Source organism: Callorhinchus milii, unplaced genomic scaffold, assembly GCF_018977255.1.
Source record: "Callorhinchus milii isolate IMCB2004 unplaced genomic scaffold, IMCB_Cmil_1.0 Scaffold13, whole genome shotgun sequence".
Classification (NCBI taxonomy): domain Eukaryota; kingdom Metazoa; phylum Chordata; class Chondrichthyes; order Chimaeriformes; family Callorhinchidae; genus Callorhinchus; species Callorhinchus milii.
Window position 1 is genome coordinate 18,788,025 of NW_024704754.1, and position 16,601 is coordinate 18,804,625.

A 16,601-nucleotide genomic window follows, 5' to 3' on the forward strand; every position below is an offset into this window, starting at 1 on the left:
GCTCAACTGAGGCGGATTGTAGAATTGAGACAGGTGAATAAACCTGTTGCATCTTTTGGTTGATGAGGTAACAAAAGTATACATGTAACATGAGCACAGAGTATCCAAATCCGAAATCTCCGGTAACTGTTACTGGTGTTTGCTCTGTGGCTCTGTGGTTGGTTCACTCTGTACAATTCGGGCATCCAAGACCGGGAAAGGTGTCAGAGACAGTTACAGGCAAAATTATGAGCAATCCTGGCCAATAATCTCACAGTAAACTGCCCAATTCACAATAAAGCCCATTCTCTACACTCTCCCCAAACTCTCGGGTTTACAGACCTGCAATTTCCAACCTAAAAAGGAGATAAGAACCATTTGCCGCACGAAAGAGGACCAAGGTCCAACCGTTTCGCCTTCCGCCATCCTGCCAGTCGCTTGCATATGTCGTGTCCAAAACTATTTACAGTATCCCGAGATATTATGTCCTAACAGAAATCTATCTAATTTTTCCTTGAAAGGATTGACACTTCCTGCTTCCACCTTCTCCATAGGGAGCCTTGTTACTTGTTATTTTATTTGCTGAGGTTAACAAAAATGAAAGGGACTTCCCTTCTCTTTGATGTCTACGTGTGAAAGAGACAATCCAAGGCTTGGAGACGGTCTGTCTGGGGATCTGCTGTTTAAGGGCATTTATAAATTTACACTTTTGTCCTGTGAGGTTTGGAATTCACACGGATTAACAAGCATTCGGGGTTCAGGGTTTTGATGTCATTGCGCAATCTAAGAACGCTTGGGATATTCAACACGAAAATACATTCTTTGATGACTTGAGTCCCCAAATTTCTTGGTTTTAAGACTGTGCACATTTGTGGAAGATTCTTCAATTCAGTTGTCACGCGGATGCCATTTTTCCACAGCTCTTGAAATGCCTTCCAAACAATATTAGTCCTTCCATTTGACATAGTGCCTGATCAGGTTATTGTAAAATTGTTTGACTGTGCATTTGTGGGCGAAACACGGCAGCCAATTGCGCACAAACAGTTGTGGAGTGAGTGACCACATTTTTGTTTGGAGGGATTATTACCCCCAGAACCTGATCAAACCTGAACGAGCAAAATATTCAGTAGGAATTGAAACCAGGCAAGAATTTTTTTAAAAAAAACATACGTTTACACATTTAGAAACACCGAACCCCAACGTGTCTCCAGATTTGGTTCATCAACATTCACAAGGTTCACAAATCTGGATTCGCTTAGTGAACAGCCTCTCAATACCCCTAACAAACGATGCCTGTGTCAGTCACTTTCTCTGCAGAGAGAGATGGCCAAGACTCTGACTATGATTACACGTGTGCAGTGATTGACATCTGGAATACAGAGAGAGCACTCTTTAACAGCACAGCGAGTGACTTTCAATGAAATAACCCAAGCTAGGCACTCTGCTTCAACACTGCTTCTGTTAAAAATTACTGAAGCCTTCATTTGTTTCAGAGATGAAATTATCCATCAATGATTCAATATGTGCATTTTTTTATATTCCCCCTCCTCATCTCCTGAATACATTTTAATCCTATGTTTCCTTCTCCATGTTGCCTCTCCACAGGCATTTTGGGCATGATAGATCATTCAATTCATGATGGTTTGTGGGGACACTGCTGTGTGCAATTGGATGCCGTGTTTCGCCCACAAAATATAGTCAACACCGTTTACAGTACATTCTGTGCAGTATTTTGAGACTTCTCAACAACTAATAAGGTGCTATATCAAATGCAAGGATTATTATATTGTTTAATGGTAATCAGAAGCAGAATTCCATCCCGCTTTAATACATGTTTGGCTCTGGAACCCTGGTTGATTTTCTCTCCCATAACCAGGGTCATGGAGGCCACTTGAATCCCCAAGTGCTGCTCCCAATTGAGATCAGCCTGAGCACAGACCAGGATTAAACTCAGGACCCTCCGAGCTTGTGGTACTTGGTTTTAGATATTTCTATATTAAATGTTGGAATTCCGGAAGCTAATACTTTCCGGAATGAGGCAAACAGGATGTGTCCCTCCAGGGAGAGAGCGGTGCATTCCATTCCATTCCAAAATCTACCTCTGGAATTCCAATGTCTCGGTGGGATGTACGGTATTCTCAGTTTGGTTCGGAGACTCTTGAAGCACGGTGACGGGGTATCTGCACGTGTCCGACACCTGGCTGACCCCAACAAATGATGTCGGAAATCTTTCATCTGGAAGAGCACAAGCTACAGAAAGGGAGAGACGTTAGACAGACCAACAGCAGTGTGATGTAATCTCATCCTTGCTAACTGGACATTCTCGCAGTCGCTCCGCTCAGTCTCCACTTACACCCACGGCCCAGGGCCTGACAGCGAAAACAAACACACATGCAGGCAGCAGTCTCTCTCTCCAGCACAAACCAGCTTTCTGCACTGTGCTCCTTTTTTTGATGCCACAGAAAATCTGGCCCATTCCACAGGCTGCTGAAGAAAGCTGTCAAAGAAAACAGAGAAAGCAAACAAACAGCCGAACTCCTCTCACAGACACTGACTACAGATCAGGTGAAATATCCCTCACGTTGGATACAGTGCTTACAACATCGAAACGTCTCAGAGCCCCGCACGTGTACTTGGTGTATTTTGGTCTGCTCAGGTGAATAATGATAATAATCCTTGTATTCGGTAATAGCGCTTAATCACATGGTTGAGACATCTCAAAACGCTTTGCAGGATATACTGTGACTGTATTTTGTGGGCCAAGTGGTAAAGGTCCCACAGCACGATTGAAACAGAGCGGTTACTCCAGGTGTCCGGTTCAATAATCCTCCCACAAAGGATGTCTATGAAACGGGATCATTAATCTCCATCTGAATAATCAGACTATTTTCTTATCATCAACAACAATAAACTACAGCTGTAGTATGCAAGCGTCTGAGCCTGTGTGATAAAGAAGGAAGGGATCTGCTCTCTGTCTGAGGAGATTTGTCTGTTTGCTCTTATTCAGGTCACCTGTCTGGAGGTCAGGGCTGTGCACATAGAACAAGAACGACTTGCATTTGTGCGATTCATTCAAAACGCGGAGACAACTGATTGAGCGTGTGCACAAACACCAACCAACATACAGTATGTGACGATTTTATCTCAGCCTATTGGAACTCCCGCGATACACCTCAATAGCCACACTGATGTGCAACAAGCTTGGCAACTTGCTGGACTTCATTCAAAAGTGGGCTCCAAGCTTTGAGGCCCCCTTGGAGAGGAGAGGCTGAAGGCTCATGTTACACATGTTACTTGAACCCTGGAGGTCTGGCTAACATGCTCCTGGTTCGAATCGTGCTGGGAAAAGATTTCCAAACAGTCTGCTTTTAATTAGCCTCGTGTTCTCTGCTCGCAAGAGAGTGAGAAGTTCAGACTATTTTCTAATCAGCATCAACAATAAAGTACGACTGTAGCACTCCCCTGGGGGGAAGGGGAGAGGAGGGGGGGCATTTCACACTGGCAGTCTTTCCGCCCACCCCCCCCACCTTGCAATTCACTGCATTGCTGCCAAAGCAAATGGAATACCGTGTTACATTGCCAAATCAATTGAGCTCAGATCCCAGAAAATGGTCTTAAAGGTAAAAATACTCAAGCTGCACCTGGAATACTGCGTACACTACAATTCTGTTTCCAACGCAAGGGACTTCCCAGAACCGAGACAGCGTAGAGGAGAGCACAGAGGCTGATCCTCATGATGGGTGAGCTCTGAGGATGGACTATTATCAGCTAAAGCTTTTCAGCCTTGAAAAGAGATGATTCACAGAGGGAATCTAATAGAGGTGTGTAAAGTTCACAATTTACATTTGTATAGCTCCTTTCACGTCAGGAGGACGTCCCAAGCCACATTAGCAATAGGCCACTGTCCCAAGCAATAGGATTGAGAAAGTAAATCCACAACAAAGCAGCAAGACGAGAGGTTCAGGCGTGAGAGAGGACATCAGCTTTGGAAAGACAGATTGTTTCACCCACAAAAAACAATCAATTCACTATGCAGTGTATCCTGTGCAGCACTTTTGGGAGACGTCTCGAAGACGTGATGAGCCTCTATATCAAATGCAAGGTTTATTATCTCTGCTTGGCCAATGGGGCAGCGATTCCGGAAATAACTTACTGTACGTGGAAACAAGTTTCTTATAGGACCATCTGAGTTTTCCAGACATAATTATTGAGCAATACGAAGATTGCTAACCAGCTGTGACTCAATCATTAAGACTCTTGAGCTGAGCTAATGAGGTCAGATCACAGCCAGAGCTTGACACAGATGCCTGTTAAATGTCATTCTTACAGCCAGCTCTCAGCTGCTCCTCCCTCTTCCAACCCTTTGGTCCATAAACCAGTCCCAGATGTTAGCTTTCCTGTTGAATCATGCTTTACTGGGTGGGTTCTTGGCAACTCAATCCCAATGGGGGAGAGGGAAGGGAAGGAGTTCCAAGACTCTGGATAAATACTCCGATCATTACAAATGAAGGCATGAATGTCTCATAGGGTGATTTTCCCCAGTTCCACTCTTGCAGCGAGGCTGGCCAGGCACCTCCACCACTGTTACAGCTACTGTTAACTGCCATTCCGTTTGTCAGTAAATAATGAACAGTATTTTGTTGGTGGGCAAACTGCTTGTGGTTCTGTTCCTGTCAGTGATTGGTCTGTATTCGAATCTCCAGCTGTAACAACGAGCTGCTTTATATTTCATATTAAATCCCAGACTTGGATTGATAATTATTCAGCAGGGGGTTAAGTCGATAAATCATTGAAATCAACAGTACAGGAAACTATCCACCTCAGCCCAGTTTTTGTCTTGGTTCTTGCTCCCCCACTGGAGTTCTTTAATCCCATTCCTCTAGGATTAGCAGAGAGGTTGTTGAAGGTGGGGTGGGAGAGAGAATAAAATGGAGAGAAGGGGGAATGAAAACCACTCAAGCCAAGTTTATACAGAGAAAAACACATCAAACCCATTTAACCAGAGATTTTGTCTTTACTGCATTTACAGAATAGTACAAAGAGAACACAAATGGTAAAAGGGCTAATTCTACACTGAAAATCAATTTAGAGAATATTTTAAAAAAGTATTTGCTTCAAACTGCAGATACTCAGCGCTTCTGAGGCTCCCGGTAACGTGTGGGTTTGTTTTTTTGTTTTCTTCCCGGTTCAAGACTCGAATCCTCAGAAAGGCTGGAATTGAACCTTCCGAGGGTTAAGCGCTCCCAAGTCCCAGTCCGCTGTGCATTCCCAGAGAGGAGCGGGAGAGAAGTCAGAGATGGTGTTAAACGCAGGTGACGTGGATGAGGATCAGGATGCAGGAACGTGACACACCAGGTGGCAAACACGGCCCGGCTCTCAGTACTTGGGCCTCTTCACCTCCACACTATCAAACAAACAACAACTTGCGTTTATACAGCACTGTTCATGCGGGGTAGTGTCCCACAGCGCATAATCCGACACAAAGCACATGATCCCGGCTACTGCATCGATTTCAGCACACAGGCTGCCCTTCCAAAGTCACTGCCATTGTATCACTCATGTCACTGCCCAGGCAAGTGGGTGCTGGCCATCAAGACACCAGTTACAGATCACACAAAACTACACTGGAGAGTTTAGCTAAACTGATTCTCCCACTGATAATTCCAACCCGCAGACAGTCAATGGGTCAGGAGCTCACAGTCACACACTTTGCCCATTGATTGAAAAAGTCAAACATGTTCAGGACAGCAGAAAATCCAACAAGGAAAAAAATATTTAGGAAGATGCTCTTCACTCACCCTTCAGCCTCCATCTTCTTTCTCTTTTCAATGATCTGCACGAAAACAACAGGAGAACATAACATTAACAGATAACAATCAGATCTGTCTGTCACATTTCCATGTGTGGGTGTGTGTTGTATATAATCTATAACTGAATGTTAGGGTGTAATGTATTGAAAAGTGATTGCTTTGGGTGCGCGAAGGAGGTGAAGAGAAGAAGAGGGGAAGAAAACTTTGAACAATCTTTACTAAAGGAAAAGGCACTTTGTCAATTCAACAAAACTTATCTCCTGTTTGAATGAGACAATGATCTCCTCAGAATGAAACCACAAGAGATAAACATCACCCAAATCCAGGTACAATTGTCTTCCAATGAATGCTTTGTTGACCAAAAGTTTTAACATAATGGGGTCTGATTTTGGGCCCATTCACCAACACCCCACCCCCACCCCAAGATTTTGAGACCATGACCGCTTGTGTGGGCCCTGTGGATCATATTGAACAAAGTACGAGAGTCTAAATATTGGTGTAAACTCTGCAATCAGAGGGTTACCATGAGTGCTGTCAATGGGGACAGTCAGTGGCAGGGAATGTGAGGGTCAGTGTTATTGGGTATCGTGAGGTTTAGGGATGGTACTCACCGCACTGATTTTCTTCCACTGTCGATCAAGCTCCGCTTTCTCGTTTGTTTCCTTAAACCTCCGGGTCTTACGTCCCTCAGACATTTTGATGCCGTACTGGAAAGCAGCTCTGGGGGAACAATAATCCACATGTTCATGTACTCAACATTCATCTCTCACGGGGAGAGGGGGCGGGTTTCACGGGGCGAGGGGACGGGTCTCACGGGGCGAGGGGTTGGATCTTATGGGATGAGTNGGGGGCGGGGTCTAGCGGGGTAAGGTCTCGTGGGCTGAGGAGTGGGGTCTCACTTGGGCAACGCCTCCTTGTTGTTCATGTATTCACTGTATTCCTCCTGAGTGTCAAAGTCCCAGCGTCCTAGTGGCCCTTTCTTATTGCCCTGCAGGACAGTAAAGACAAGGAGTTTGTTTCCCTGCAGATTCCACACAAATCACAGAAATATTCCTACCCGTCCCTCGCATAGGGCTGTCACTGCGCATTTTCTTCCATTTGTTTAAAGTTAAAACCATCGCATTATCTCACTACAGCAGAGAACAATGCGCCGATTGTTTGCTTGCAGAGAAACTTGACCTACTCAAAGACACATCAGTTCGTCAGATGGAGAAGTTCTGTGAATCGTACCTGATCCATTTTACTGTAGTCCACCTCCTCGTCACTGTCCACTGCCATGTCGTCCAGCCTGCGAGGACAGGAAGGAGACAGTGTCACACTGGGTGCAACGAGCGAACTCCAGCACTGACCTTACACAGGCTTCTCTAAATTAATGCCACACTTGTCCAGTGCGGCACCAATACTTACGTGGCAGGGTAGCATTCCGCATAACTGTCCGATGTCCCAAAGAAATCTCCCAGGCGCTTCTTGTCATCCGGTCTCTTCACCTTAAGACCAGAGTTAAGGAAAGTCGCTCCCAGAAAATTCGGCACCACATCAATACAACAGCAGCATCAACTCGCAAACATACAGCAAACACTGCAATCACACTTTTTCCTCTCCTGAGGGCAAACATCTAGAAGTATATAAAGCTATAAGTAAGGACACCGAGCAGGAAAAAGGGTTGATTTTTGGGTGTTGACCAAATGCTAAGACGACAAAATATGTTTTTAAAGTGATTTTCAAAGGCAAGAAGAAACAAGGCAACATGGATCTGGGAAGAGATGCAGAGTGTAGTGGCTGAAAGCTCAGTCCCTGAGGATTGTATGGATGTTGCGGTAACAACTTGCATTTATACAGTGTCCTTCAATCGGGGTAGCGTCTGGGAGTGCTTGACAGTGGTGGAGCCTGACGCCAGGGGGAGGGAGAAGTGGTGTGTGGTAGTGTACTGGCTGGTGAGTGAGGACACACAGACGGTGTATTATAGGAAGGATATGATTCGGCTCCCTGCCACCCTGCCGTTCCCGCAAATTTCTCGTTGATGGATTTGATCAGATCTTTGGCTGTTCCGGGACCTGAATAAAGATAAGAACATCAGCAAGTGACACTGTGCTTATTGGGCAGCACACACACAAAATAACAGCACACCACTCCAACACGCAATACTTGGGCAAAAATGAAGAAGGGATTGTTTATCAGGCGTCTTTCCTCAAACCATGTTGAGAGGTTTCAATCGCTGACCTGGCTTCTCACCCTCAGACACCAACAAGAGCCACAAACTGACTGATCAGAGGAAGAAAGCCCTTCAACCCATTTCAATTCATTCCAGAATCCTCTTACTGTTTTCTAGTCTCTTGGCCTCAATCACCCTGTCCTTTCTGTGTAAAGAACAACCCCAATGATCAAGAGAGAGTTAACAGAAAGCACTGATCCAGTGAATGTACTTACCGCTCTCTAATTCCAATGGCTGTTAGAAGAAACAGNAAAAAAACACAGGTTACGGTGTGAAGTGTGGACAGAATAAGTACAGATCAAACAAGAACAACAAGATTACATTTGTATAGCGCCTTTCACGTCGGGAGGACGTTCCAAGCCGCTGGCTCTGAAGAGAGCAGAAACTGCAGTGTTCAATGAACATACCTCAAAATCCCCCCCTTCTGCACCATCCCCCCACCCCAAACCCCAGAAGAGGTTCAAGGTTTATTAAGTAAAACACAGATTTTTCAACGGCTGAATCTAAAATCTCTTCAGATTTTTTATGTTAAGACAGGACAATATCCCCCAGATGCCTCTTCTCCTATTAACAAATGATCTGGAATTCCATTAGGGTTGTCGTCCCATCGCTCAGTGTTTCCTAACCACTCACATTGAGTCACTGAACGAGACACAAGTCCTCCTATTGTTCTCATCCGAGTCATCATTATGTACATACCTCATCGTCCACTCTTGGCTTCTCAAAATAGTTGTGTCTAGACTTTTTCTCCTCGTCCCTCTCCCTCTCTCGCTCCCTCTCACGCTCTCTCTCTCTCTCCCGCTCTCGTTCACGCTCTCTCTCCCGTTCCTTCTCCCGGTATTTCTCCCGCTCCTTCTCTCGGACGACTTTGGCTGTGGTCGGCACGTAATCCCCAATGTCGTCGAAGATGCTGAACAAAGGCATACGAAAGGTAAACTCGCAGCAATGCCCAGGGCAGTATAATAAGTTTGATTCCGCAAAGTGTCTCAACACATCGCAAACGACAACGACAAATTACATTTATACAGCAACTTTCACGCAGGAGTACATCTCAAGGCGCTGGACAGTCAAGGATTTGCACTCAAGCTGAGGGTTGCGATCACCGGTTACTTTCAAATGGCAGACAATAAACAACTTGCATTTATATATTGCTGTTCAAGCAGGGCAGCGTTTCGGAGTGCTTGAACACCACAGAGCAGAGCTGTATATGTGCTCATGACATACACCTGACATCGAGGGGTTATCTTCACAGTAACTTGTATTGTTGGAGGCTTTTTTGACACAAATGCTATACCTTATATCAGCCTCTGGAGGCCTCTTCTCATCGGCTCCCAGTTTACCTGAAAAAGAGCAGAGATGAATGTCACCACAGAAATGTGGATCACCTTAATGTCCTTGTTTTGGCTCTAAGAAAACTTCAATGCAATTTGGCTGTCACAAAGACAACGGACGACACACACAGACTGTGATATGCAAGTAACACAGATCTATCAAAGATCTGTCTCGATCTAGTGAAACAGCAACACAGGATCGAGGGGCTTCTCCTGTCGTTAGGACTTGCCCTGACTCTTTACTGATGGAGGTTACCTTGTGACTGTCCCTAACACACACCTTCACTGGCCGCTCGAGCTCAGTGACACCCCCTCCTCACCTTTATCCTTCTTCTTCAGCTTCTTGTTGCGGGTCCCCTGTCGCAGGTAGGACAGGATCTGCGTCAGTTTGTTGATCACGATGTCGTTTGTGGTCAGCGTGGTCTGCGCCTGTGAGGACACAAGCACACGTCACACAACTTGCCAGCAGGACGTGAGGGCGGCCATGTTTAAACTATGAAAAACAGTCACTAGACCAAACATAGTGCCTTCCTGGGCCATCATCACGACAACTCTACAGCAGCACCTTGTGGCAAATAGGAGTACTTCAACAGCACAGCAAAAACATGAGGTTCTCGCCCTGAGCTGATAACAACAATAATCTTTGCATCTGATATCGCGCCTTATCAAGTCATCGATACGTCTCAGAGCGTTTCACAGGATAGAGTGTAAAGTGGATTGACTGTGTATTTTATGGGTGAAACCCGGGACCCAATTGCACACACCAGCCGAGGCGTGAAGGCCCCAAAGGTTTCCTCTTGTGCTGTAATTGTTGCGGTGCTGCAAAGATGTGAACGAGCACCGTGAGCCTGCGGGTTGACGATGCTCCGAGCTGTGCGCTGAGGGCCGTGTGCGTACCTCCATGGTGGGGCAGTCGGCTTTGCTCCTGATCAGGGTGGTCGGCACGTCAGTGTCTGCGTATTCATCGTCCAGGTCCACCACGTAGGCCATGCGCCCGGGCAGGAACAACTCATTGCGCTCGTGAGATTTGATCCTGAACAGGATACGGTATACATTTCGGCCTTCGGAGACAGAGAGCGGAAACAGCCTGAGAGACGACTCGCTAGGGCCCCATCCACAACAACAAATCCCATTTGTTCAGAGCTTTTCCCGTTGGGAGGACATCCTAAACCCTCCCCCCCCCACCCCAGGGCTTGGCGAGTTTATCCAGAAATCCACTGATGAAAGTGCACATTTGTAGGTTATGGGACAACAAGGTTCGGCTCAACTGTTAATAATAATAATAACCCTTGCATTTGATACAGCGCCTTATCATGTCTTCGAGACGCTGTGGCTCTGGTGAAACAGGTTTCTTACCTAAACGCGTCTTAAATTCAATCTTGTTTTCAGGATCTTCATCTTTTCTGGGCGGGGGAGTGAAAGAGGGAAACAAAAGTTAATGTTCTGATTAAATCTTTCTGCGGTTTCATTTCTCTGCAGGACTGTCACCAGATTCCACGTAATTAACGTAAACAACATTTGTAAAGTGCGTTAATAATAATATTCCTTGCATTTGAAGTAGCACGTCTTTAAGACGTCTCGAAGCGCTTCACAGAATATACTGTGAAGTGAATTGATTGTATTTTGTGTGTAAACCTCAGCAGCCAATTGCGCACGTCAGGAGGTCATCCCAAGTCGCTGGATTTTAAAATCCTCAGTTTCTCTGGAGTCTGGCCACATCTATAGCCCCAGATAGCCAGAATATGCACAGCCGTAGTGTCAAGATCTCTCTGTCTTAAATTGGAACATTGAGCAGATTTTCACCAACCACCCGGATCAACCCTCCACCCACAAGCACTGGGACATCCACAGCTCACTTACTTGACTTCCTTCTGCACCTTCTCAATCAGATCCTCTTCCTCTCTCTCTTTGCTGGTGATTTCCGCACGGACCTAAAGTGGGGGGGGGGGGGGAGAATGTGAATTGGGAAGGTTAGGAGGCAGAATGTTTCCGGTATGTCGGCTGCCATTTTGAAACAAGCCTCTGCGAGAGGGAAATCAGAGCCTGAAATTCCCCCAGGTCTCAGGCTGTCAGATCTTAAGCCTGTTTTAAGAGTTTAAGCAGTTCCTAACCTTTTGCAACAGAGCGAAATCCAAGCCTTTCACCAAGTGAGTGTGCTCCATGTCACCACCCAAAAACTTGGACTCCTGGATCAGCTGTCGGCGTTTCTCAGCCGCGGATTTATCCCTGCATCAAAAAAAAATCATTAAAGACAAATGTTTCCGAGGTTTCCAAGCAGCACGTGGCAATTATCATAACCAACCCGGTTTAGGCAAATCATAATTCCCCTCTGCTCTATATACAAAGTGGGAGTGGAACCCATGCCCGAGTGTCCATTCATCTACTCACGCTTCCGCTGTGGGTCCCACCGCTCTGTAGTTTGCTGTTGTGCTGATAAGTTCCGTCTCCTCGTAATCTTTGTTGACGCCGTCTCTTCTCTCCCGTGCTCGGTCCCGGTATTTCTCCGCCAGCTCCCTCTCTCGCTCCAGCTCCTGCTGCCGCAGCTTTGCGTAGTAGCTGAAAGTCAAGAGACGCTGTGTGAGAGGAGACATCCTCACTGGTACACACACATACCTACACATACACACACACACATCTGCTCATTCACATTTTTCTTTAAATCGTTAGCTAAGATCCTGCTCCTTCGTTAGCTTCAATGAAAGTAAATCCATTGTCATATTGCTGGACGGCACAGACTGATCACGACTTTAGTTACTGATCACCCGACTGTTTGGTACCTTTTCTTTTTCCTCCTTCGGGCGGCGGGATCATCCTCCTCGTTGTATTCCCGTGGCATCCTGCAATAAGACACTTGGTTAAAGGAATGTGGAGGAACAAATCTAACGCTGAGGGCCATGTCACGTAAAACAAGGCAAGATTCCAATCTTCAAGCAATATAATTGAGGTTCATTTTAATGCCCGTTATTTTTGACCCTATAACCAAGCACCACCCCACCTCCCAGTCCTGCCCAGCCCCGCACTCACTCATGTTGCCGTGTTTTCGAAGGTGGAGCAGATGATGGCGTTGACCGTGGGGTCATCAACAACTTTCGGAAGTCCTCATTGGTCAGTTTGGACCTGTGTGGGGGTGGGGGGGGGGAAGAGAGGGCGAGAAAAAAAAATGTAATTCAACCAGGAAAGGCAACCAACGAACAAGCTGAAAGCACCCGCAGTGTGACAGCACCCAGGTGCATTAGAAAGCACTAGCAGCAGTCATTTAGGCTATTCAGTCACTTGGGTTGCATTCTTTATCAACGTTCATGGCGCAGGATGTTTGCTGAGAACATTCTGAGGTGACAAGTCCGCGCCCCAACCGTCCGCCGACGATTCTCTTGCAGACGTCCGCGAGTGGGTGATACTCACTGGTTCAACGACCGAGGATCTTCCACCTCGTGTGAGTCCGGTGCCAGGGGGTTGGAAAACGGTTCATCTGTGGAGAGACGAGGCCGGAGAAACCGAGTTACAACCAAAATCCTCTCCGGACTAAACAGAACCTGCATCCGCACCCTGAGAGCCCAGACGAGGCTCCCCTCCAAACCCCACAACATCCAAACGTCAGGGACGGACGGGACACCCACAACTGTGCTCGAAACTTACAAACTCACACATGGAATGGTCTTTAGGCCCCAACGCTGCGGATGTTCCCCCCACTCTCTCCTTAATAATAATCCCTGCATTCGCTACAGTGGCGTTTGGAAGGACGTCTCAAAAGCGCTTCGCGGGATTTACGTGGGAAGCGGAGTGACCGAGTACGCGGACGAGGCGGCAACGCAACGGCGCACAGCAACGCCCCCGCGAACAGCAACTCGCGTCCACACACACTGGGGGGGGCAGTGCCTCGGACCACTCGGTAACAAGTCCTCGCGGTACCGCGCGGCGCCTTATCAGGACAGAGGTCGTTGAGAGGCGTCTCGAAGCGCTTCACAGGATCTCCGGTCAAGTGGAGTGACTGCGTTTTGTGGGCAAAACAACAGAAGGGGATCGACAGATTGTACAGATAAACAGAGAGAGTGAGAGAGAGAGATTAGTGTTGTTAGGCAGAGCCTGAGGCCTCGCGGTGTGGTTCCTGTGGCGGGGGGGAGGGGGAGGGGGTGTGGGGGGGTGTGGGGGTGTTGGGGTGTGTGTGTGGGGGTGTGGGGGGGTGTGGAGGGGGTGTGGGGGGAGGGGGGGGGTGTGGGGGTGTGGGGGGGAGGGGGGTGTGGGGGGGAGGGGGGTGTGGGGGTGTGGGGGGGTGTGGGGGGGGTGTGGGGGGTGTGGGGTGTGGGGGGGGGGGGGGTGTGGGGGGGAGGGGGGGTGTGGGGGGGGGGTGTGGAGGGGGTGTAGGGGGGGGGGGGGGGGTGTGGGGGGAGGGGGGGGTGTGGGGGGGCAGCGCACCGGGTCAGTCTCGGTGAGATACTCACTGTCCCTTTCCGGCATGTTGGCCCCTGTGGTCTCGAGCTCAGGCCGCGAGTATCTGACGTGAAGTGTACCCGCCTCCCCGGACCTCTCCGCCTCCCCGGACCTCTCCGCCTCCCCGGACCTCTCCCGCCGCTCTGGGCCTCTCCGCCGCTCTGGGCCTTTCCCGCCGCCGAGTGTCAACAACCGCCGCACATCCACCGACTGCTCCGGTGTCGACTGGTCACGGCTGGGCGAGAACCCCGCCCACGTCCTTCAACCCCATTGGCTGACGGACATGCCAATCACCCTCCCCTCTGCTGCGATTCGTTACCCGTGAGTGACGTCGGCAGCGATCAATCAGAGCCCCGCCTGCATTCCCCACCGCCATTGGCTGCTGGAGCCGCTGCCTATTGGCTGACAGTCACGAGTGACGTTTCTAGGGACCAATTAGCGTGACGCAGTACTGCGGGACCTGGAGCTGATTGGTCGGTGGGGCTCAGGTAACAACATGGCGGCCGCCGTGGTCAGAGGCATCGGCTCGCGGTTGAGCGGAAACCTCCGGGAGGTCAGACTGCACCTGTGCCAGAGGTCGGCGGCCAGTCAGGGGGTCAGGTGGGTAAGGCCGGGCCTGAGGCCGGGCCTCGGACACTGACACACACCGGCCGGGGGTCAGGGGAGAGGCCTGGAGGCCGGTCGGCTCCTCCTGACACCCTGTGAGGGGGCGGCGGGGGTTGAGGTGGAGGGGGTGAAGGTGGAGGGGGTGAAGGTGGTGGAGGGGGTGAAGGTGGAGGAGGTGGAGGGGGTGGAGGTGGAGGGGGTGAAGGTGGAGGGGGTGAAGGTGGAGGAGGGGGGTGAAGGTGGAGGGGGGGTGAGGAGGTGGAGGGGGTGAGGTGGAGGGGGGGGTGGGGGGTGAAGGTGGAGGGGGTGAAGGTGGAGGAGGTGGGGGGGGAGGTGGGGGGGGGGAGGTGGAGGGGGGGGGGTGGAGGTGGAGGGGGGGGGGGGGGGGGGGGGTGAGGTGGAGGGGGGTGGGAAGGTGGAGGAGGGGGGGGGGGGGGGGGGGGGGTGGAGGGGGGAGGGGAGGGGGGAGGTGGAGGGGTGAGGTGGGGGGGTGAGGGGGGGGGGGGGGGGGGGGGGGGGGGGGGGGGGGGGGAGGTGGAGGGGGTGAGTGGGGGTGAGGTGGAGGGGGGGGGGGGGGGGGTGAAGGGGGGGGTGGGTGGAGGGGGGGGGGGGGGGAGGGGGGGGGGAGGTGGAGGAGGTGGAGGAGGGGGGGGTGGAGGGGTGAAGGTGGAGGAGGGGGTGGAGGTGGAGGGGGTGGAGGAGGTGGAGAGGGTGGAGGAGGTGAAGGTGGAGGGGGTAATGTGTGAGGGAGGTACCCCATTAACAGTTTGTTTGTTGGGTACTAATATTGTGTCATACAATATTAAGTTGTATCATACTGTCCCCCCATCCCCCACCCGCCAAAAAAAATGTCACTGGTCACTCGATCCGCGCCTGTTTGTGCGGACGCCACTGTGCGAAATTGGCTGCTGCGTTTCGCCCACAAGATACACAGTCAATCCCACTTCACGGTATATTCTGTGAAGCGCTTTGAGACGTCCCAACGCCGTGACAAGCTGCCGCGTCCAATGCAACGATCATCATTCTTATCCCCAACCACTTGTCAGCATGTCAGTGGATAGTAACGTTTTCCATGATTTTTCTTCCAAAAGGGAATTCGTTGAACAGCACTATGTGACGCTGAAGAAGGCAAATCTAGAATTTCCCATACTAATCCGGGAGTGCGCGGAAGTGCAACCTAAACTGTGGGCTCGATATGGTAAGAGATACTGACTATAAAACACTTGGAGACCATTTGAACGACTATAAGCTGCTACGGATAATCCTACATTAGAAAAATATTATGAAAGACCTGTTACTCAGTATTTTTCTGACGGAAGTGTTGGATCTGTGGGAAAAGGGGACTGAAAGATTGTACCTGGTTATTGTTTTTTCTTCTCCTGTTTAGATTTTGGGAGAGAGCAAAGCATACCACTGGATAATTTAAACTCCGAGCAAGTGGCAAAGGCCTTGGAGACTCTCATTAACCGCAATCCTTTAAAATAAGGACTGAATACTGAGGGATATTTAAAAAAAGGACGTGGGATATTAGCTGTTCTTCGGCTGCTTTCACAGTGGAAGGTCTTCAGTAAATTAAAATGTAACTATAATAAACATATTTAAAACACACTTGTCTTGTTTCAAATATCATTGGTCTGAAAGGGAAACTGTTAATAAAGCGCACTATAAATGAATTAAATATTTATGTGCCCCATTGCTCCCCACCTCTGCAACCTTCTAACCTCCTACCAACCTGCCCGCTCCCTACGCTCAGCGGGCTCTGGCCTACTTTACGTCCCCCACCTTGCCCGCCCCACCATTGGCGGGCGGACCTTCAGCCACTCTGCCCCCACCCTCTGGAACACCTCCCTGCGACTCACCCCCTCCCTGGCCTCCTTCAAGACCCTCCTCTTCGACCGTACTTTCGGTTACCCTCCTTCCCCCGCCCGCCATCCACCCTCCCCAGTCCCGACCCTCAGCTTAGGTCCGAAACACTGATTGTCCAGTGCCTTGGTACGTCTTCCCGACATTAAAGAAATGTAATTTTGTTGTTGTAGTCTTACAAATGGCCACTGTTTATAGAGCTGAGATTGCCCCACATTCCTTTCACTTGGATTCCTTTAACTCCATTATTCCTTTCACTTCCAGCTGTCTGAAATGGATACAAGCCCAGTGTCCCATACACATGCACACATTTGCCAATTAATTATAACAAGGCAGAGCTACAATAAAAGTCTTCTGAAACTTTACACTAAT

The 16,601-nt window shown here is 49.2% G+C and overlaps 2 protein-coding genes across 2 annotated transcripts; one reads left to right on the forward strand and one right to left on the reverse strand.

Annotated features, from left to right (window-relative positions):
• Nucleotides 1-4,973: 4,973 nt before the first annotated feature.
• On the reverse strand, nucleotides 4,974-13,962 carry ik (IK cytokine). Its single transcript, XM_007901960.2, has 20 exons — nucleotides 13,772-13,962; nucleotides 12,735-12,801; nucleotides 12,357-12,449; nucleotides 12,110-12,169; nucleotides 11,721-11,888; nucleotides 11,444-11,558; nucleotides 11,193-11,263; nucleotides 10,689-10,735; nucleotides 10,230-10,393; nucleotides 9,653-9,761; nucleotides 9,296-9,341; nucleotides 8,701-8,911; nucleotides 8,217-8,235; nucleotides 7,765-7,843; nucleotides 7,197-7,277; nucleotides 7,020-7,077; nucleotides 6,689-6,777; nucleotides 6,401-6,509; nucleotides 5,778-5,812; nucleotides 4,974-5,383 (listed from the first exon to the last, which is right to left on the reverse strand). The coding sequence occupies exons 1-20, from the start codon at nucleotides 13,785-13,787 to the stop codon at nucleotides 5,356-5,358; spliced, it is 1,665 nt and encodes a 554-aa protein (XP_007900151.1). The 5' UTR covers nucleotides 13,788-13,962; the 3' UTR covers nucleotides 4,974-5,355.
• Nucleotides 13,963-14,211: 249 nt separating this feature from the next.
• On the forward strand, nucleotides 14,212-15,974 carry ndufa2 (NADH:ubiquinone oxidoreductase subunit A2). The gene is made up of 3 exons (XM_007901959.2): nucleotides 14,212-14,360; nucleotides 15,458-15,564; nucleotides 15,754-15,974. The coding sequence occupies exons 1-3, from the start codon at nucleotides 14,257-14,259 to the stop codon at nucleotides 15,849-15,851; spliced, it is 309 nt and encodes a 102-aa protein (XP_007900150.1). The 5' UTR covers nucleotides 14,212-14,256; the 3' UTR covers nucleotides 15,852-15,974.
• Nucleotides 15,975-16,601: the final 627 nt, after the last annotated feature.

Coding starts and splice junctions, on each gene's coding strand:
- ik (XM_007901960.2), bottom strand. Junction 10,394..10,688: donor TGAATTTAAGACGCGTTTAG/GTAAGAAACCTG, acceptor CTGTCTCCGAAG/GCCGAAATGTATACCGTATC. Junction 6,510..6,688: donor AACAAGGAGGCGTTGCCCAA/GTGAGACCCCAC, acceptor TTGTTCCCCCAG/AGCTGCTTTCCAGTACGGCA.
- ndufa2 (XM_007901959.2), top strand. CDS start 14,257: ATGGCGGCCGCCGTGGTCAGAGGCATCGGCTCGCGGTTGAGCGGAAAC. Junction 14,361..15,457: donor GCGGCCAGTCAGGGGGTCAG/GTGGGTAAGGCC, acceptor TTCTTCCAAAAG/GGAATTCGTTGAACAGCACT. Junction 15,565..15,753: donor TAAACTGTGGGCTCGATATG/GTAAGAGATACT, acceptor TCTCCTGTTTAG/ATTTTGGGAGAGAGCAAAGC.